This window comes from Dendrobium catenatum, unplaced genomic scaffold, assembly GCF_001605985.2.
Source record: "Dendrobium catenatum unplaced genomic scaffold, ASM160598v2 fragScaff_scaffold_671, whole genome shotgun sequence".
NCBI classification, from domain to species: Eukaryota; Viridiplantae; Streptophyta; class Magnoliopsida; order Asparagales; family Orchidaceae; genus Dendrobium; species Dendrobium catenatum.
Window position 1 is genome coordinate 864,120 of NW_021319133.1, and position 22,991 is coordinate 887,110.

General features: G+C 37.4%; 1 protein-coding gene across 1 annotated transcript; it reads right to left on the reverse strand.

Annotated features, from left to right (window-relative positions):
* Positions 1-88: 88 nt before the first annotated feature.
* On the reverse strand, positions 89-22,625 carry LOC110105654 (receptor-like kinase TMK4). The gene is made up of 2 exons (XM_020835244.2): positions 20,140-22,625; positions 89-832 (listed from the first exon to the last, which is right to left on the reverse strand). Exons 1-2 carry the CDS (start codon positions 22,445-22,447, stop codon positions 366-368), a joined length of 2,775 nt encoding a protein of 924 aa, XP_020690903.1. The 5' UTR covers positions 22,448-22,625; the 3' UTR covers positions 89-365.
* Positions 22,626-22,991: the final 366 nt, after the last annotated feature.

Consider the following 22,991-nt stretch of genomic DNA (forward strand, 5'->3'; position numbering starts at 1 on the left):
AATAAAAAATTTTAAAATATAAATTAAAAAAAAATAGAAATAAAAAGTGATCACAAACAACAAAAGCATCAATAGGAAATATTCTAAATATAAATTTGCAAATGGAATTGCAATATCAAGCATAACTAAAAAACCAGAATAATATCATTTCAGAAAGAAAAAATAATAATAATAAGAGATCACATACTCAGTCTCTCCATAACAAAATGTATCCTTCCATGCATCCATCGTCCACATACGCAACTCTTACAGTCCCTCTATTTGTTCCTTATCTGCTATTTGCCCAAAGGCGTTCTTCTTCCCTCAAAGCTTTACAGTGGGAGAGATCGAAACACCACTTAAGTAGCTAATGGTGAGTGAGTTCATTAACGCAAGTTACTTGTCCCCGGCCTGTAATTGCTGAATGAATAGTTATAGGAAGAGTCGTCGCTCATTTGCCATCTGTGAACCATACTGGTAAGGCTAACAGTTGAATCGCCATCATCGGTGCCATCGCCATAGTTGCCGGGACACCACCGGTCTGCGATGGGAGACAACATGGTGACAACGTTGCTCATTTCAGGCCTATAGCTAGGTTCACGAGCAGTGCAATGGTAAGCAATTTCGGCTAAATCTGCAATGCTGCTGCGAGATTCCTCGTCGCTGAAGATGGAAGAGTCGACGAATCTCTCTAACCTAGCAATGTCTCTGGGATGAATCCTGCGGAAAGCTGCTACTAAATTGGCGTCCTCGTCGGGGACGGTGTCGTCGAGTACCTTCCTACTTGTCATTAGCTCCAACAGTATCACGCCAAATGCATAAACATCAATTTTCCGAGTGATCTTTCCTGTAGCTGTAAGAAAATGATTTGTGGAATCAACACTTGTTGAAAGAGGAGATTGAAGCATTTACAGTCGCAGAAGGTAAGCACGCCAGAAGTAAGATATCTTATATAGATTACTTGCCCACATGGAGTTATTTCAAACAGGTGCAAAAATGAAAATAGCAAGACAGTGAGGTAAACTTCATAGCAAGACAGTCTTAATTGCATATCAAAAGAGATAAGAATTTGGATATCTTACCAGCAGAAGTATTTGAAAAAAAAAAATATTTAATGTAGTTAGCATTTACTATTAGGACATAAATCATACATGGCCCCCAAAGACATGCATCAATGACAGCTGATTTAGAGTTATTTTAATATAATTTGCATGTCTGTAGTTGAAATGTAGTTATTTTAATCTGATAAGTTCAATATGGGTTTTACTAAAATGGAATAACATTCAAATTTCTGGCTTGTGATCTGACAATGGCAATCATATGTGAAGTTACATTCTTCTATTTTGTCTGAGTACCTGACAAAACATACTATTCGTGATTTAGATTCGAATCCTCTCCATTTATCATGATAATTAGAGGGTAAGGTTCTTCAATCCTAGCCATTCAATTCACTTCAGATGATTGGATTAGGGGTGTAAGTGAGCAAAGCCGGCTTGAGCTCAACTCGATAACGAGCTCGTTAGTTGATCTTATTAAGGCATAAGCTCGAGCTCGAGTTCGAGTTCAAGCTCGATAAAGCTCGACTCGTGAGGTCGCAAGTTGGCTCGTAATTATTTAATTAATTGAATTATTTTACTTAAATTAATCAACAAATAAAAAGTTTACACTAATAAAATCAAAACAGACTCTCAATCCAAAAAAAGTACTAGTTCACCAGAAAAAGCTAATCTTCATTAATGATATTGCGGCAATTTTTAAAAAATAACAATTAAAAAGTACTGGTTCACGGCTTCACGCATTGCCTCCTCTTCGTCCATGCTCACACAGCTACTTTGCCTCCTCTTCGTCCATGCTCACACAGCTACTTTGCCTCCTCTTCTCCACTTCTCACTCAACAATGACATATGCTGTGATGACATGCATTCATCTTCTCCGGCGGAATCAGTTGAGGCTGCTTGTGAGATACTTGCGAGCCCATTTATATTATCACAAGATGAGCTTGAGCTGATATTTTGGGATCGACTCAAGTTCGAGCTCACAATTTAACTAACGAGTCAAGCTCGAGTTAGACATGACTTGAGCTCGACTCGACTCATTTACACCCCTAAATGGGATTGATTCTACTTAATTTTTTAAGTGAAAGCTAAAAATAATCCCCCAACTATTAACAAATGCCCAATTAATCCCAAACTTTCACAATACTCCAATTTAGTACCCGATTTTCAGGAAATATCTCAATTTGGTCTTAAGGTCAAAAGTAACTGTTAAAGTTAACCTCAATGATTAAATGTAAGGAATTTTGAATATTATGTTGTATATGAGATTATATTATTATTTTATATATTTTATCATTTATCATATAAAAATAAATACAAAAATCATAATAACAATTAATTACGTTTACTAATTGTTCATTCTTGTTATTTAGTTGGATAACTTCCATTATAATTTTATATTTATTTTAATATGATAAATAACAAAAAATATTAAAAAATAATATAATCTAACATACACAATAATACTTAAAATGCCCCCACATTTAACTATTGGAGTTAATTTCAACAATTACTTTTGACCGTTGGACTAAATTGGATTATTTTTTAATAATCCGGAAACTAAATTGATTCATCATAAAAGTCTAGGGCGAAATTGAACATTTACTAATAGTCAAGAGACTATTTGGTGCTAGAATTATCATTCATTTAATTTAAATTTATCTCATCGATTCCTTGTAGCTAAGTTTGAGGTTTTTACCAAGGTACTCAATACATCGTGGAGTACCTTGATCGGATGCACAAATTGGCACTAAGTATGGAAAAGGATCTCGGTCCGCCGTACTCCAGTGTTAAGCTCCTTCCAGCTTCGGAGCGAGCCCATCGAACGAACTGTTTCAAGAGTGGAGTGCATCCTTCTATCACTCAACCCAAACTTAACCTGCAAGACACCTGCGAATGGGTACCTACACAGGTATACATGGGTGTATACTCTTCACCTCTCCAAACTTAAAGAATCCACCCCAAAATAAGAAATCGTCCTACAACTTCTGAAAACCTGAAATAAAACTCAAACCAAATTTTCTCCTCCCCAACATAAGACTTAAGAATTTACAGACAAACACCTATTAACAACAAAACCACTTAATTATTAAACTTCTCGTCCTACTAAAATAAGGAAATGATACCTCATATGTGTTTTTTAAAATTTTGAAAAGGATCACCCATATTAATACTGAGAGATTATTACGTGCGGTGTCCGGACCGTCCGGAGGCGAATTCAAACGTGCCGCATCACCCAGGTTCACTTCCGGACGAATCCGGACGCCGCACGTAATAATTTTCCCCTACTACTATATCATTCTCACCGGGTCAAGGTAGACTCATCCTCAATATCTTGAAAATGTTCTTGCTAGTGATATGGAGAAAGTTTTGCCATTAAGCTAAAGCTCTGAAAGCAAGTTGATTGATAAAAACAACAAAAATAATAATAGGAATAAATACTAGTAACCCTTAACAAAACTAGACAGATTCAGGAACCCTACGAAAATATTCGTCAATGATAGAGGATCTATAAATGCTAAGATTAATTCTTAAAAAAAAAAAGGAAATAAATAGAGAGAGAGAGAGGGAGGGAGAAACTATAAGAAGCTGTAATTCCACCCTTCCCAATGTCTAATTCCCCCTGCCATCTCTGTTCTCGATTTAGAAAACAAGCTGCAGGACTTCAACAGCTGCTTTGTATATGTTTTAGCTTAGAAAACCTGCCACCTATGTCGTCCAGCATTACAAGTCCTGGCTGGCTTTCAGGACAGCCGTTGTCTGCAGTTTCCCCGCCCTGGAGAATGTCAGGTGTAGCTTCCTATGCTAAGGTTTGTCGTCAGATATTCCCTAAACCCTAAACCAGATTTCAGGAGGTTTCTTGATTCAACAATTTGAGGGTTTTACGCTGAAAACCAAGGAAGATCGTCACGATCTGACCCCCGCAGGGTCAAGAATTACAAAACTATCCTGATGACACCTGCTACTATCAAGATAGCACCTAATACAGCTTGGGCAACCGGGGACAATAAGAAAAGTGGACGGCCATTTCTCAGATCTGGAAGCAGCTGCTGAACACCAAGAGGTGAATTTCAGTGCCGGAATCAATTTTGGTGAAGTCCTGAACTCCAATATGACAGCTTATCCTATAGAATGATTTCCCCCGCTGCTATTAGATTTTTTTTAATTGCTGCAAGAAATTGGTTGATAGCCACTTGAAATGGTAACATCAAGACCAAAACTAAGAAAGATCATGGACCGAACACTGTAATATCAAGAATTACAAAATTATCCTGATAACATTTGTTACTATCAAGATAGCACCTAATATATCTTGGGAAACCTGGGACAGCAAGAAAGGTGGAGGATCCCTGTCTCAAATCTGGAAATAGCTACCAAACATACCCCAGGAGGTGGATTTCGACTGTCAGAATCAAGTTTGGTAGTCTTAGGGGCTGTTTGGTATCGGATTTGCACCTGGATTTAAGCAGGATTTAAGGTAAATCCAATCAAATAGTTTTTGTTGGTCATTTAAATCCGACTCCTGCGTAAATCCAGGATTTACAGATTTACGGTGTAAATCCGCGTAAATCTAAATCCCATCGAGAGGCGGATTTATGGATCTACGGACTCGGATTTAGCGGAAGAAGCGCGCGAAAGGGGAGAAAAATCGTTACCTTCACGAAGAGGAGCAGGCAAGACCTTGGATAGAACTTTCTCCCGTTCTTCTCCATTGCTTCATTCGTGTACCTCCGCCTTGAGTAGACAAGGAAGCAGCGAGCAATCTCTCCTCGTGCGAAGCACATACAACACGTGACCGAAGCAGCCACAAAGAAATGGCGACGAGGAAAAGAGAAGAAGCCAAACTCGAGATTATAAATTAATCTAATAAGAAATAGTATAAATAAGTAATCTAATTAAGTTTAATTAAATAATTAGTATTCTAATTGTCATTACATTAGTTTAATATAATTAAAAGTTAAGACTATAATTGGGTAATTAGTTATTAGTTGTATAATTATCATTAAATTAGTCTAATTATCATTAAATTCATTTAATTAGTTTAATATAATTAGATGTTTGCTTAATTAAAACTAATTATTAAATTAATTATTTATGTGTTAATAATCAAATTATTTATTATATTATTAATTATCTAATTATGTCATGCAAATTAAATCCAAAATACATTAATTTAATTTCTAAATAAACCAACCGACTTAAATCTTGAATTAACTTGCCATACAGTTTATAAAGATTTATCAAATTCAACATTTTTCATACAAACAATTTTCAGGATTTAACATCTTCAAGTACTAAATTCGGATTTACAAAATTTACTAAATCTCACTAAAGTTAAATCCAATCCAATACCAAACAACCCCTTAGACTCCAATAGAACCACTGATCCTATGGAATGATTTCTCCTGCTGCTATTTGGATTTTTTTCCCCTTGAAGAAACTGGTTGATAGCCACTTGAAATGGTAACGGGAAGACCAAAATAGATGAGGAGAAAGGATGGAAGCTTAGTTGATTGATTGCCGCAAAACATAATACACTTGTCACTATCGAGATAGCACCTAATACACCTTGGGCAACCTGGGACATCAAGAAAAGTGGATGGTACCTTTGTCAAATCTGGAAATAGCAGCTAAACATACCCCAAAAAGTGGATTTCGACTGCCAGATTAAATTTTGGTATAGTCTTAGGTTTTGTTAGGGACAGTTTTCTTGTGGCTTCTTAAAGCAGCTTTCTAGTTCAATAATTAAAATTTTTGTACTAAAAAGCTGTTTTAAGAAGGAGTAAGGAAGCTGTCCCAAACAAAGCCTTAGACTCCACTAAAACCATTGATCCAATGGAATTATTTCTCCTACAGCAATTTGGATTTTTTTTTTTTTTTTGCAAGAAACTGGTTTACGAGCCACTTAAATGGTAATGGCAAGACCAAAATAGATGAGGGGAAAGGATAGAAGCTCAAGTGATCGATTGAGGCAAAAACCTGAACTCTAAGATCTCCTCCACTTCTCACATCTACAAAGCTTTAAGAAACAATAAGAAAGCCGTCTCAAACGAAGCCTTAGACTCCACTAAAACCATTGATCCAATGGAATTATTTCTTCTACAGCAATTTGGATATTTTGTTTTTTTTTTTTTTTTTTTTTTTTTTTTAAAAAAATTTGGATTTTTTTTTTTTTTTTGCAAGAAACTGGTTTACGAGCCACTTAAATGGTAATGGCAAGACCAAAATAGATGAGGGGAAAGGATAGAAGCTCAAGTGATCGATTGAGGCAAAAACCTGAACTCTAAGATCTCCTCCACTTCTCACATCTACAAACTTGGGGAATCCACCCCAAAAAAGGGATCCTCTCTCCAAATTCAGGAAACCTGAAATAAAACTAGACAAAATCCCCCCTTTCCAACATAAGTCTTAGATAGTTATAGACAAACATCGATTGATGCCTATGCCCTTAATTAATAAACCATTCATCCAACTGAAATTAGGAGGAAAAAAAAAGGCCTATATGTAATTTTTAACTACAAAAGGACCACCCCTCCTAACACTATGTCAGATGGCTTGATTGAGGGCACAGTAACCAAGCAAAACCTCCATTTACCGTCTTTCTTTTTTAAGAGTAAAGCTGGTTAGGAAAAGGCAGAACCGCACAAGTGCATGGTCTAATGACACTTGATTCGAGTATTTCTTGAAAAAAGTTTTCAATGGTTGTTTTCTGAAAATAATGGTACTGATATGGACAAACATTGATCCATGCAGTGTCAGATTTCAAATGAATTTGGTGGTAATAATTGTGATGTGGTGGAAGGGATGTTGGTTCATAAATATGATTTTGTATTGCTGATGCAGGGAAAGCAATGTTAGGTCGTTGGAAGCAAGGGTTAGAGTTTAGGATAAGGCAGCAGAGGGAATTATTGTTAATTGAAAACATGATACAATAGCAACCTGGCTAGGGAGTTTGAGAAATTGATAAAAGCAAATTCATTCGATTGCATCTGAGACCTTTCCGTGGAGACTAAGGCTTTGTTTGGGACGGCTTTCTTATTGCATCTCAAAGCAACTTTTTAGTACAAAAATTTTCCTTTTTTACTAGAAAGCTGCTTTAAGAAGCAGCAAAAAAATTATCCCAAACGAAACCAAACTTGGTTTCTCCTTGTCACAAAACTAATGGATAAAAAACATTAGTTAGCAATAATGTTACCGAGCTATCGGAACCATTGAATTCCCAATACAAGATCCACTCCTTGCATGAGTAATATGACATGAAGAATTCAATATGAAAAATATGTCCTTATAGAAACAAAAGCATAGATGGACATTTAATGGTGCACTGCAAAATGTTGCCGTAACCCACTAACACATTGAAAGGTAAGGTTTCATGGAATTATGGGTTGACACACCATCATTATTTAAGCTTCAAGGAATTGGTAGCCTGAGAAAGTCGGACAAGTCGATGCTGGATGAAATTGTCGATTTACCCACTATTAAGTATTAATTAATATTTAGATTTGTTCGTTTGACATGATGTATGTGTGCAAAAAGGTGTGGAATGAGTGCCCATCTAAGGCATGTAAGAAAATCTATGAAGGGATCAGTGTGTGTTCCAAATTGTAAGGAAGCAACTTCAAAAGTGATTTCCAATGACATCTTGAGCTCAATCAATAGCAAACATTTTTTCCTAGCAAATATGATTTCGATGAAATCATTCACAAATATAGCAAACCCATTTTTGCATTTTTTTCATAATTTTAGAGGTCAATTTCTTTACAGCCAAGGGTGGCTTAGGGAATAGTGGCTTGATGTGGTTTGCAAGTAACTTGATCCATGGCAGTCGGTCAATGAAGACGCTTCTTTGTGAGGGTATGTTTTAGCCAAATTCAAACAAACTTTGTAAAAACTACTCATCAATGCGAGTAATCTGTTTGGATAGAGTTTCAAGTTGCAGTTGATAGCCAATGTGGAAGTCTGCAATAACTTTACGAGTTTGCCTTCACGGTCTCAATATTTCGAAGGGTCTCAATATTTCGAAGGCCCAAAGCAAAGGCGTAAGGCTGTAAGAAAACCAAGCCAAGAGGATAAGCATTTAGTTTTGGTCAGACAAAGAAACCATTCTTTAGATGGTCCAACATATGAAAGGAGGTTAACGTGAGTTTGTCCATATCAGAGAGCTTGTGAAGACTACAATATTACTTGATTTTATGAATCCATGTCTCTAGATTATCGCCATTGTACAATATGAATCCAAGTTGCTCCTCTATGGAGGTGTTAACTATTTTTGACATTTCAGACAATCTAACCCATTGGGTTAATTCAAAATCAACCTGAATAGCTCTTTTGGGATAATCCGAGCACCTTTCTAGTTCAACTGGCTAAATCAGCTTAGCCAATGCCCGATTAAGTAGTCACCAACTTCCCTAGCTTTCTCCCACTTCCCAAATGAAGCTATTTTGAAATCGGACTACTAGAGATGTGCATGAAGAATAACATCGCACAAATAGATCGTGGTTCCTTTCCCAAGATTGTTTGTTCATTCCAGTAATGCAGGTTACCAAGGGTAATCACACGCCATCTTAGTGGTTGATCCATGTGTTCATAGGGACACGATGGGTATTCTACAAGTCATTTTCGATTTTCCATACCGTGGCTTAGAAGATATCGAAGAGAGCAATTCATTTGAGAGAGCAACTTTTCAGTTTTGGAGGAAGAGTGCTAATGTGCTGAGGAGATTCCCAAAGCTCATGAAATTAATTTTTTCTTACTCTAGCGATATCCAGAGTAATTCTTTCTCACTTGCCTTCGACTCTACTAGAGGAAGGTAATACGATTGTTTCATTATTGAACATTAGTTTTAGTAAGGTAAATCCCTAATAAACTTAAAATATCCCTAGGTCTCTCTTGTGGATTGATGTTTAAGATGATATCCTTAAGAACCCTAGGTCTACTTGCAACTAGGAAGCTACCAATGGGTTTAGAATCTAAATAAGCCCTCTCTTCCATTATCACCTATTAGATTTGTGGCTACTCCTTTTAGATGAATCGAATTACCTACTAGAGGAAGAATATGATATAAACATCAAAGGATTATAGGATAAGAGTGTTATATTTACTTGAATGAACTTGCATCCATCACATAAATCCTAAAACCCTTAGGTTACTTGGTCATCTGAACTCCATATTGAATGGCCAAGCTTAGCTCTCATGACTTCCTTCTCTCCTACTCAAAAATGTATCAATCAATCTAGTGTAATTGCATGGAAAAGCACAACCTAGTCAGCTGGTGATAGGTAATGCCATTTAAATGAGATTTAATTAAAACCTAAAATTTCTAAAATTCATAATCCCACAAAAATAAAAATAAAACAAGACATTAAACATTTAAAGTCCTTTTAATATGTAGATTGATATAAAATTAATTTAAAATATAACTATTTATATTTTCTAGATTTTTTTTTAATTTTTAAAAAATATTTAATGGATATAATTGATTCCTAAAATTACAAATTTATGTGGGATGTTTTAAGAATCCTCACGTCTATGGTTCAAATTTCAATGTTCAGAGTTGATTATGTTCATTTTGGCATCTTTCAAATCTTACGGTAATTAAATTAATTAATTAATTGCCCAAAATTTTGAAAATTCCTAACTAATTATAAAAAAAAATCCTTAAAAATACAATGCCACCTCCTATATGTTGATGATCGATAGATTGTCAAAATTATATCAAGATATTTCCAAAATTATACGTGAGTGATTCTTATTTTAATGAATTTAAACTTGTTCTTCAAAATCGGATGATTCTTGATTTTTCTCTCTTACTAATCTAGTTTTAAAGTTTTCCATTGATTTTGAAACTTCATCTCATAGAGTTTATGAACTTTTTGGAGCTAGAGCAGCCTTAGATAAGCCTTAAGTTTGCTTTGGTTTGGGCCAAACCTAATTTGAATCACTCCTATTCATATTTCTTGATTTAATGCCATTTTAAACCCTACATGAAGGTTTCCAAATAATCTCCAAAGGATTATGAAATGATGTAAATATATCTAAATTTTATTTTATTTGTTTGGCCCAAAATTAATAAATAATCTCAAAATTTTGCAAAGGGCCCAAACCTCTCAACTTGTATTTGTTTAACCGCATCAAACAACTAATTTTCACCTCTGAACTCTTGTGTTCTAAGATGTTCATTGTGGTTTCAAACTTCCACATTAGACACCTAAATTCATAATTCTAATGCATCTATTTAAACCTAATTTAAACAAAGCAATTATTTCCCTTTAGCTTTAAAACCTTCAAGAATTACTTAGCCTGAAAGCTATAGGTTTTTCTTGTGTTTCCTCAATCTCAAAATTATTAAAATGCTACATTTTATTTGCTTGTTTTATTTGCTTGTATTTAAAACAAGTGAAGTATCCTTAACTTAAGACCAAATCCTAGTAGCCTTTCTAATTTGAACAAAATCAAAGAGGAATTCTCACTTTCTCTTTGGCCTCAAAGTCATATCTTGGCCAAATCAAGTAAATGACTCCAATTTAAACACAAATCGTAGGTTCCCTAAATCCTAGCTTCCTTCACTTATCTAAAAAAATTGAACTTACTCTTTCATCTCAAACTAAAATTAAATCAAACTTATTAGCCTCCTTAGGAGCCTTCTATCCTGAAATACGCCAAGTCTAATTAGGTGAATTTTATTAAGTCCTAAGTAAAAGCCTAACGCATATTTGTTTGGTCCAATCAAGCAAACCCATCTCTCTTTTTAACCAAACAATAAGAGATTTTTTTAAAATCTATAAAAGCACTTTGTTTCTCTTTTTGATACAATAGTATATCATTCCATCCAAAAAGGTGTGATGTTTATATCATTGTATCTTATGACATCATGAATGACAAATTTGTCTTAAAACAAATAGTGACTCACAAAAAATACAACAACAACAACATCAAGCCTTTGAACCACTACGTGGGGTCGGCTACATGAATCCTTTTTCTCCATTATGTCCTGATAAAAGTCAATTTCTTGTTTAAATCTAATAAAGAAAGATCATTTCTAATATTTTCTAACCAAATCTTTTTAAGTCTACCTCTACCTTTCTTAATATAAGTTAAATCTAATACCTCATCGGAAAGCCATCGTTTTATGTGACCAAAAAATCTAAGGTGACTCTCTTTAATCTCTTTCACTGGAGTCTGGAGCTACTCCAAGCTTTTCACGTATATGCTCATTTCGTATTCTGTCTCTAAGGGTAAATGCATTCATCCCCCTTAGCATCCTCATCTATGCAACACTTAACTTAGTATTATGCTTCTCTTTTAATGGCCAACATTCTGCACCATAAAGCATTGCAAGTCTCACCACCATCTTATGGAAGTACTTTTCTATCACGCAACAAGCCCGATGCATTCCTCGACTTTAATCATCCAACTTGAATTCTATTGATAATATTCCATCTGTTTCACCATCACTACGAATAATAGATCCAAGATATCTAAAATGTGAATTCTTATATGTTTCACCATCACTGCAAATAATAGATCCAAGATATATAAAATGTGTACTCTTATTAATGACTTGATTGTCCGAAGTCATAATACCTCCACTAGGTCTATTACTAGTAAAATTACACTCCATCCACTTCACAAAAAATATTAAATATTTTTTTAAAGGAAAATAAAAGCTTTAAATCTCAAACAACTTTAAGTGAAACAACCCCTAGAAATAAATTATTTTTTTTATTATTCTACAATAAAATAACACATCAAATAATATTTGACAAACACATCACCCAATACAAAATTGATGCATAACCTTTTAGAAGTCCTAGAATTAGGATTTTTTTTTTTTTGCATGTGATTATGATGTGATTGTGATTGTTTTGAAATATTTATTTGAGATTTGAGCACTTGCTCTAAAGTGTTAGAATAGGAATATTTATTCTTCATGCAAGTGGTCATGCCCAAAATGGACAAACAAATTAAAAGCCATAATCTAACAGCTTTTGCTTATAGGTGTTACTATAAACACTAAAGCATTGAGTAGATATAGCCAATAAGCTATGATGCACCGACACGCCTCTTAAAGAGGGTATGCAGTGTCGGACACGTGTCGGACATGGACACGCGTCGGACACAGCATGGACACGTGTCCGACACGGCATTGGAGTGTCGCAATTTAAAAAAGTAAAATTAAAATCGGACACGCATGTCGAACACGCGTGTCTGGTTATTAAATGATAAAATAGTCCGTTCTATTTAGCCTTTTCTGCGTGTCCAACACTCGGTACCGCTCAGTACATGCTCGGTGCCGCTCAGTACATGTTCGGTACTGCTCAATATATGCTCGGTACTGCTAGGTACATGCTCGAAACCACTCGGTATCATTAGGTACATGCTCGGTACCACTAGGTACATGCTCGGTACTGCTCAGTACCGCTAGGTACATGCTCGGTATTGCTCAGTACATGCTCGGTACCACTCAATATATGCTCGGTACCGCTTGGTACATGCTCGGTACTGCTAGGTACATGCTCGGTGCCGCTCAATACCGCTAGGTACATGCTCGGTACTGCTAGCTACATGCTCGATACCACTCGGTATCTTCCCATACAAACAACTTACGAACTTTAAAAATAAGCATAACTTCAAAATTACTCTTACAATAAAATTTTGTTCTGGGGGCAGCGCCCCCGGAAACCCCCGCAGGGGCGCTGCCCCTTGACCTTGCGACCTGACCGGGCAGGTCGAACACTGCCAGGGGGCAGCGCCCCCTTGGAACCCCAGCAAACTGGTATATTGTTGTATTCATATTGTCTTATTATTAGGATATTTTGATTTCACTTCATATCAATTTAATTTGATGTATTCATATGTATGATTGGTTTGTTAGCAAAATGAGCTCTCCTGCTAGCGAGAGTGGATTAGGTGAATATTCAAAAGAGGCATCTGTAAAAACTGATAAGCCTTTATGGATTCATGTTACAAAGTTAGGAAAAATCTTTGAAGGAGGAGGGAATGTGTCATTCAAATGCAATTATTGTGGTGGCACCTACAAAGAATCTTATTTTAGGGTGAAGGCACACCTACTTAAAATTTCTGGCCATGGAATAAAAATGTGTACTAGACATTTTGTACTAAACATCTTTATGTTATAAGCTAAACAAGTTATCATAAAATTGATTTATTATTGCTTTTCATTTTTACTATAATATCACCTTAATTTATATATATTATATTAAAAAATTATTATGTAGTGTCCACGCCGCACCCATGTCCTATATTTTTAAAAATTGCCGTGTCCCGTGTCCGTGTCGTGTTGTGTCCGTTTCGCCGTGTCCGTGTCCGTGCATCATAGCCAATAAGTGTTGAAATCACTTTGGAACCATTTGCGCGAGAATGTAATTTATGGATTTTAAATATACATACTTCTTAACATTTGTTATGTAGATAAAGAGTTTCTCTTTTCAAAATGCGATTTCTAGATGAGGAAGTTATGTAAGCTTAAGGATGAACCTCAAAGTGAAGATCTAAATGCTTAAAAAACAAAAGCTTAAAAACCCACAAGCTGAGTCCATAGAATTAGGCTGGATTGTATGTGGCAGAAGCTCAAGTATCTTTTCTATTTTTATTTCATGATATATTTTAGACCAAACAACACTCAACATTTCTTATTGTGCTGGTTAATCTGATTTGATATTATTGTTTAAATTTTATGCACTAAGAATGCATACATTTTTCTAAGTATTTTCATATGCTTTGCTTGGGAGTGGCGTGGACACGCGTGCAATGGACTGTTCGAGTAAATTTTCTACTTATGAAATGTAAACACTATCAAAATTAACTATAAAAAGTAAAGTTTTTCAAATAAACATACATGGCTTATAAAAATAATCTAAGATTTTAAAACCAAAATAAAATACAAAGCCTCATCACAGTGCCATAGGAGCTTGCCCTTCCAAGAACCTGCACCCTATAAAGTAGCGAATAATATCTAAAAAAATAACAAGTTCAAACCTAATATTTGTTTTTAAGTTCATAGAATCTTTATTTTCCAAGATAATGTATTATGTTTCTATATATGCTCGATCACAAAATATTTCAAGTCTACTTGAAAATTTTGTCATTATGACGCATATAGTTGTTTAAAATTGAGGCACAAGTGCCATCAACCATGTGAGAATAAGTCGGAGTGAGTGGGTCAGGCAACGAGAGCACCATGGAAGAAGATAGATGATGACTAGTTGATGCGGACATCGGTACGAAGATTTGGCGCATCTATCACAGGAGGCATCGCAAATCGACGGCTATAATTTAAATCTTCAATTATGAGTTATTTTTCTGAATTTTAGTTCTTATTTGATGTATTTCCGGTTTTACCCCTAGGTTGGTGTTGTGGCCTAAGGGGCAATTTTGTATTTTGAGTTTTCTTATGTTGTGGCCTATATATAGGGCCTTAAGCTATTGTAATAGGGATGGATTATTGATATTAAAAATTTGTGTTCAACACTTATGTTCTTTGAGAGGACGATAGTGAGATTTTTATGGGAGGAATCAGAGTTTTCACCAGCCGCAGGATGGGTCCGGGCTCGTGACTTGAAGTCCTTTGGAGAAGGACAAAGCATCACCTGTCAGTCTTCGAAAGAGTCCAAGGCTCGCGGTTTTTATCTTCTATCTTTGTTTTTGTTTTTGTTCCTTCTTATTATTCCTAGTCATCGTCTTTATCCTCTACCTATGTCCACCTTCACGTTGCCACCTTCTCCACCATAAGCCGTCAGTCACCTCACCCGACCACTCCTCCCTCAACCACGACCAAACACCCCACCCGACCCCTCATACCGCCGGCCCAATCACTAACCGTCGGCCACCATCCACCTCCTCATCCCCATTGAAATCCTTGCCTAATTTGGTTGGACATATTTTGGGCTGATTTCAATTTCAAAATCATGTATTTTGAAATTCGAAATCTTTCCTAATTTATGAAAGCTATTTTTGGAAAGTTTCCTTATTAAAACTTATTTGAATTTGACATATTTTGGGCTGATTTCAAATTCAAAATCATGTATTTTGAAATTCAAAATCTTTCCAAATTTATGAAAGCTATTTTTGGAAAGTTTCCTTATTAAAACTTATTTGAATTTAAAATTCAAATAGGATTTTAAAACCCCTTTCCTAATATTCAAATCCAAATCAAGCAACATTAATTACTCTCCACGAATCCCTCCATCTCCCCTTAATACAGCCGGCCTCCTCTCCTCATTAATTTGTTTTTTGAAATCTCTCCATAACTGCAGCTTACACCTTTGGAAATTTTTCCAAAAAACAAAATCTGACTCCACAGCCCCTAGCCGAATTCTCCCTGGACTATTTCCTATTCCATTTTCCCTAATTCATTTCACGGAATCAAGGAATTGAATTCCCTCAACCTCCCTTGGATCCCGTCGCATCAGTTCTCCTCTCTCTCTCTCCCAATTCTCCTCTCCAAAATCACCGTCCCCCCCCCCCTCTTTCTTCCCACTTCTCTCAGCCAATAATTTTCCCTCTGAATGTGAAGTCATATGTTCCTCCCTCCAGCACCATTTCTCTCAGGTTTTGAATAAAAACCTGAAATTATTTTCAGGATTTTTTTAAAAAGGGTATTTGGGGGTTTGCTTTCTCTCTCCTTGCAAGAGAAACTCTTCCTTCCCCTGCCCCTATTTTTTCAAGAGAAAATCTGAGAATTTCCTCTCAGATTTTTGGTGAAATCTGAACTTGCTGTCAGATTATGGAGAAGAGATCCTCTCCCTAGCAAAGCCTCCTACCCGTTTTACATCACTAGTAGAGTTTGTCGGAAACTCCATAGACAAAGGGATTGAGAGATATACAGAGGATGGGCAACACACATGTAAGAAAGACTTTCAAGAAGAATAATATGTTATATTCATTAATCCCTCTTAGTATCTGGTTATAATCTTTAAAACCCAAAAAATCTAATGAGTAAGCCTATAGTATCAAAAACCTTTTTCATCCTAATCCATAAAAAATCAAACTAATATGAATAAGACACATGGCTCATTCCCTAATAAGTAGCCAAAACTAAAGGACACTTACCTTTTATTCACCCAAATTTATCCCTAGCTTAACCTATGTTGATGTGGTCGTCTTTCAGCAAGGTTGGCAGTTTACGGGGCATGGAACCATAGATAGGGTTGCTTCCACTGGTTCTTGGTCATTGCATGTTTTCAATCAATAACCATGAGATTATTAACCCAAGTTTCAAGTTAAGCCATTCTTATTTCACCATAAGAAAATATTATTCCATAATTGCTAAAACTATTCCATAACAACTTGCCCGCCTTCATCAAAATAAACTAAAGGGCACTTGCATTTATTCACCCAAATTTGCCCCCAGTTTAAATGTGTTTAAATGTGTGGCATGGCAGTCCTTCAACACGATTGGTGGTTTGTGCACCCACAGTAGCAGAGGTGAGATTGTCTGCATGGGGTTTTTTGGCCAATGCCTGGATTAGTAACCACTACATTACTAACCCAATTTTTCCAAATTAAACCATTTTGATTCCACTATAAGAATATATTCTTCCAAAATTGCTAAAACTATGTCATAACAACTTACCCACTTTAAACATTAAATTAAACACCATGCCATTATTGTAAATCTATTGCTACTCTGCCCAACCTACTTGAAACTCCACAAACTTGATGGACTATTTCAATTTTGCTTCAAGACCACACTGCTCCTCTATAACACAAATCAACAACTCTTTGTAACCATGGTTGCATCTTAGCATGACTTTGTATGTGCGTCGCATTGTCCAACTAATGATGCATGTCCCACAACTATATCAAGTTTGTGTGTGTTGCTAGTTTCCTGCATGCATCCACTTCGACTAATTCTTCACACACTACATCTCGCATCTGTCATTGGACGTTGCCTTCGTGTCACACTCCATGCGATCACCATCACCATGCCAATAGCACAAGAAAGAATCCCCCCTCCCCCTCATCTACTCACCAATTGTCTTTCATGCTATGAAATGTCACCACTCATGATAAACCCAAGTAATTCGCACCCATCTTCAGCTATGCAAACCCATTCCCATATACGCCTTCCCCCATCTCATATCCTTAACAAGGCCCTACAAAAATAACAATGCCCATAAGGTCTATCACCAACTTCATATAGCCACATGCATCATCCTTTTTAACTCATTTTGCTAAGAAAACATTGTGCACCTCGCTGCTCTATCTCAAATGCTTGATTATTGCCTCTTTTCATTCATAAGTACAATACTTTCATACTTTGCTTCAACTAAATTTCTATGTATGATTACTTTGGAAATACCATCAAAGATAGCCTTGAAGACATAAAAGGTGTTCTCACATGCATGATGGAATTGACCATTCCTTTTACTCGAAATCATTTCAAAGTTATGGAAATCACTCTTTTATTATACAATAAAATTATCAAAATAAAGAAAAGAAAAATGTGATTGTTGAATTTGAACTGATAAAGAAAAATTCACATCCTTCCATATAAGAGGATTTATGGCAAGGCTCATCTATAACTTAATTGCAACTCTTCAAGAGAAGAGTTTTTTCAACCTAGTGAATGGATTCAGACTTGAGTTTATTTTTATTTTCAATATTTATAAGTTATTTTATTTAAATTAGGATTTTAGATTAATCTGCTAACTTTCTTAGCATTACTTATCCTTTTTGGATAATTTTAGGTTTGAATTATTTAGGATTAAATTTAGTTTAGTTAAGATTAGATGTGAATTCAAATAATTAATCTTATAATTGTGTCTTACCTTTGTAACATTATCTCTACAAATAAAGATCCCGGGTTTGGATATAATTATTATGGAGTGAATTGAATAAAAGAAATTTCTCCTAAGTTTCAATCACGAATGATTATGGCTACTATTTCCCTTTTCAACTATTGAATATCTTTCTCCTAATACTCAATTCTTCACTCTAGCTATCAACATTAAATACAATGTAATATTGAAAAAAACTTGGTTATTGAATTGAATTTGCTCTTGCAAGTAAACTCTCATTCCATTAGATGGACCCTTCCCTCTAGCTATCCCTCTTGTTCCTCTCAGCTACGCAAAACTACCAACCTTTTTGCTCCATAACCCCCTCTCTCTTTCTCCCTCTCACAATTCTTCCCTCTATCTCTCTCTTTTGGCCTCCCTCTCTCTATCTAATTTTCGCCCTCCAATGCTCTACAAAATCTTATCCTCTTCTTACCTTGAATTTTGCAAATAAACCCCAAGCAAGAGAAAAACATTTGCGGATGGGACTAGCAAGTTAAAAGCTCAAAGGAGAACACTAATGCAAGTAGAACACAACTCGGTTCAAAACCTTAGTAAGCAAAAACACCATATAACACTTAAACAAACTGAAATTGTTTTATGAAAAGAAACAAAACCATAAAAAAATCGCCCTCAAAACAACCAACTAGTGGTCACCTCACACGTATCGATATAATAGGTAAATAAAATGTTCAAGGACAGGCAAAACAGTGGTCCACCACAGCTACTTTGATCCAAACCAACGTCTGCCACAACTCCTCCGACAAATGCCAACAAAACTAGCCAACCAACACCACTCTCAATTTTAAAAAAAAATAAAAATAAAAAAAAAATAAAAAAAAAACCACTCTCAATTTTTAGAAGAAGGATACAATGGGGTGGAAACTCGGGAGAGAAGAAAGGGATTAGAAGACTTGGAAGAAGCAATAAGAAGTGGAGTAGCTCTCAAGCTAGAGAAGAAACCCTCATGTTTTACTTAGTTTTCACTTTGTCAAAACTTCTTAAAACAGCCCAAAACTCCCCTATAAATAGGATAGAAAAGGGAGGCCAACATCCATGTTCAGCCGCCCACCACAGCCAACCAAAAGGAGGAAAAAAGAAGCAATAAAGGCTCGGTTGGACCCTCACCCGAACAGCTACAACAATGGAACCGGGACAACCAAGAGCAGGAACCGATCAGCTAACAAGGGGAACCGGGAAATCAGGGAGCGGAAACCAAACAGCCAGCAAAGGGAACCAGGAAAGCAAGGAGCAGAAATCGAACAGCCCAGCAAGGGAAACCGATAAAATAGGGAGCATGAACCGAACGACCAAATGGCTAAGTAGCAGCTCAGCTGCCCACTAACAAACCCAAGCAGCCCAAGCACAAAGACCCAAAGAAGCTAGCACACACCAAAGAAAAAAACATGTCCAAGAGCACAAAAATCACACATGTTCATCGGTTGCCTTCCATCATTGAGTAAACAAAAAAAAAACAAAAAAAAACTTAAAAACTACAATAGCAAAAAAAAAAAACATAAACATTTGAATGCATCTTTTGCCAACTAGGAAAGTGACATTTCTTGATAAACAGTGAGAGTTCCACTAAAAAAAGCAAAAAAAACCACTCGAGTGGCCAGAGTTAGATACACATTCAAAACAAGAGAATATGTAAAACAATCACAATCACTATTCTTCCTTTTCATTTGTTTGTATTAACACTTTCACAAGTTCATAAGAGAATGCGAGCATATGGAATATAGCCTAACAAGTAGGCAATAGGAATTTGAACCTCTTTGATCTATTCAAAACCTCAGCATGTACGATAGTTCGATCAAAAATCTTCAGGTGATCCCAAGTACATCTTAAAAGTCAAAGAGACGAATCAAGATATTGTAGACCCGCAAAACCTTAGCATGCAAGACACTTTAATCAAGAATCTTCATGTGATCCTAAGAATACTTCAAAAATATTCATCCCAACCTTCAACCGTCCTTTCGTGAAAAGGTTCGCAATGGAACCCATGTTAACTACCACTTCAAAATAGCCATCTCTCAAAGTCTATAATGACAACTACAATATGATCATGGATGAAAGCATGTTATCATATTGGGTGAATTCAAAGCCCCCTATTAATTCTTTTCTTTTTTTCTCCCATTTAGTTGGAATGGAAAGAAAAATAGCTTTTAATTTGCAGAGCTACAATTGATTGTACTTTTCTTTTTTCTTTCCGGAATAAAACAGGAAATCCTACAATTGGCTGATGGTTGTAAATGGTAAACTCTCACAATATATATATAACAAAAGGAAACAATAACACTTACTTGCATACTCAGGTGCCAAATATCCAAATGTCCCAGCCAACCGGGTTGCCATCGACTTTTCATTATCTCCTGCAAGCTTGAGCAAACCAAAATCCGAAACCTTTCCTCTTAAATCCTTGTCTAGTAAAATGTTTGAGGGCTTCAGATCCCTATGGATGAAGCTTCCCTGCATAAAACTATGTAGGTACTCCATAGCCTTGGCCACGTCCAGGGCTATTGTCAATCTCTGCTTCCATGTTAGAGGACAATACCTGCTCCCTTCCCTATCAAACAAGTGCTGCGCCAAAGTTCCCTCTGGCATGTACTCATAAACCAACAGCCTCTCACTCTCATGCTCACAGTAACCAACCAAGGATACCAAATGCCTATGCCTTGCCTTCCCAATAAGGCCTATCTCTGCCTTGAACTCTGCCACCCCTTTCATACTCAACATATCAAGCACACACCTCTTGACAGCAACTACTATCCCATTACTTAGAACTCCTCTGTAAACAACTCCAAATCCACCTTTGCCCAAAATGTTATCTTCACTAAAATTATTCGTGGCCTTTCGAAGATCCTGAATTGAGATTATGTTCTCACTGTTCTCCCTATGAAGTGCGGCATCAGAACTCTCCCCATAATTGCTCTGCGGGTAACCCTCACTCCCAACTGTGCCATTGTCATTCAGACCCAACACCCCAACCTTAACAACATCTGGACTATCAGGATAGGTTTCCATTTGGACTCTCTTTAGTTGCTCCATCCTCCTCTTGCGACGAAGGATATAATAAACAAAACCAGCAATGCACCCTACTAAAACTAGAACAGCCAACAGTATCCCCACGACTAATCCTGTAGCCGATTTGGATTTACCATTCTGATGTCCCGATGAAGATGAAGATGAACCTGGAGCCCCACCTGATCCAGGAACATCAGAGCCCCCTCCTCCAGAAGAATCAGAACCAAACTTGTTTCCAGCTTCAACCAACCTCACTGTAGATGCAAAGTTGGGTATATTCCCAGTGAGCTGGTTATACGAGACATCAAGCAGCTGCAGCTGGCGCAAATGGGTTAGTGAATTCGGAATGACGCCAGTCAGACTGTTGTTGTTCAGGATAACCTTGGTCAGTGAAGAGATATTAGCAATCTCAGGCGAGATAAAGCCTTCAAGATGTTTGTTTGCAAAATTAAGCGCCACAATGTTCCCTTGCTGATCACAAATCACACCAACCCAAACACTACCGCCACCGCAGGGATCATTGCCCGTCCACGAACTAGCAAACACGGCGGGGTAACCGAACCCTGCCGCCACTGCAAGAAGCTGCATCACCTTGATGTCACAAGGGATGGCCTGCGGGAGGCAGAAGTTGTTGCCCTTATCGATGTCGGCCGACACGTCTGCGCCGAACTTTGGCATGGGTCCTTGGAGATCGTTGTTCGACAATGAGACATTTTTAAGGGTGGAGACTGTAACGAGGGAGTTGGGAACGACACCGGTTAGAGCGTTGTCGCGGACATTGAAGGACTGGAGGGTGGTGAGGTTGGAGAGATCAGGAATAGGGCCGGAGAAGGCGTTAGACTGGATCCAGAGAAGGGAAAGCTGCTCCATCTGTCCGATGACATCAATGCGACCGGAGAGCTTAGTGCCTTGCTGATTGTTGAGGAGGAGCTCCCGGATAGGAGATCGGGGAAGAGACGCGGGGAGCGGACCGGATATGTTGTTGTAGGATAGTCGGAAGGATTGGAGGGACGATAGACGATCGAAGAAGTCGGGGAGGGCACCAGAGATGGACGCATTAGAGGCGGAGACGGAGACGAGGGGGCAGTCAGCGAAGGAGTCAGGTAGCTCCCACGGGGCAAGAGGATTGTCATCAAGCGATATCTTCTGAAGGCCGGATAGGCCAGAGAAGAAATCAGGGGGAACGAAATTGAAGAAGTTGGAACTGACAGATATCTCCTGAAGGGTGGCGAGTTTACCGAACGAGGGAAGCGGCCCGGAGAGCTGGTTTCCAGGAAGAAAAAGGGATTGCAGGCTGGTTAGCGAGGAAAGTGATGAAGGTAAGGTTCCGGCGAGACCGCGGCCGCGGAGGTTGATGGCGGTTACACGGCCGCCGGAACACAATACCCCCGTCCATTTCGAGGAACAGGGATCAGAACCAGGAATCCAGTCCTTCGGCGGGTTCCCCAGGCTCTTCGCGAACTCCGACATCGCATCGGCATCGCCTCCACCTCCACCGCCGCCGGCGGAGGCGATGCCAGCTACGGCGAAGAACAGGCCAATGAGGAAAAAGAAATGTAGATGAAAATCTCTAGGGTTTTGCCACATTGTCGAGAGAATGTGAGAGGAGGACAAGCTAACAGAGCTTTTTGGGGTTGGGTGGGCGGAGGAGGAGAAACGGAATGTTGTATCGTCCGTCCACAGTCCTCGCTGGCAAAGGCGCGTCCTTCCTTCTCCCGAGACCTTTTTATCTGCCCTCGGTTTTTTTCGGAAAAATCCTCGTGATTGCTGATTTTATAAGCAAAACTTATTTTAGCTATTTCTTGGGCAGGTAAAGTTGTTATGAGATTGCCGATTAGACTTCTAAAATATATTTAAAAATAATTCATAACATGTGCTGCCTGTTTTTTTCAGATTTGATGCGCTGAGACGATGATCTGGATGATACTATATAGCCTAGTCTGCATCTGCTTCCCACTCACTTTCTAATTGGGGGCTTCGCTCTATCATAAAAATTATATTTATATATATGAATATTTTAATATAATTATATAAAAATTAGGGGTGTCAATATTTGACACCACACGAAAATCCGACCCGGACCCGACCCGGAAAATCCGGGTTGGACCCGACCCGATTCCTTAATCTCAAC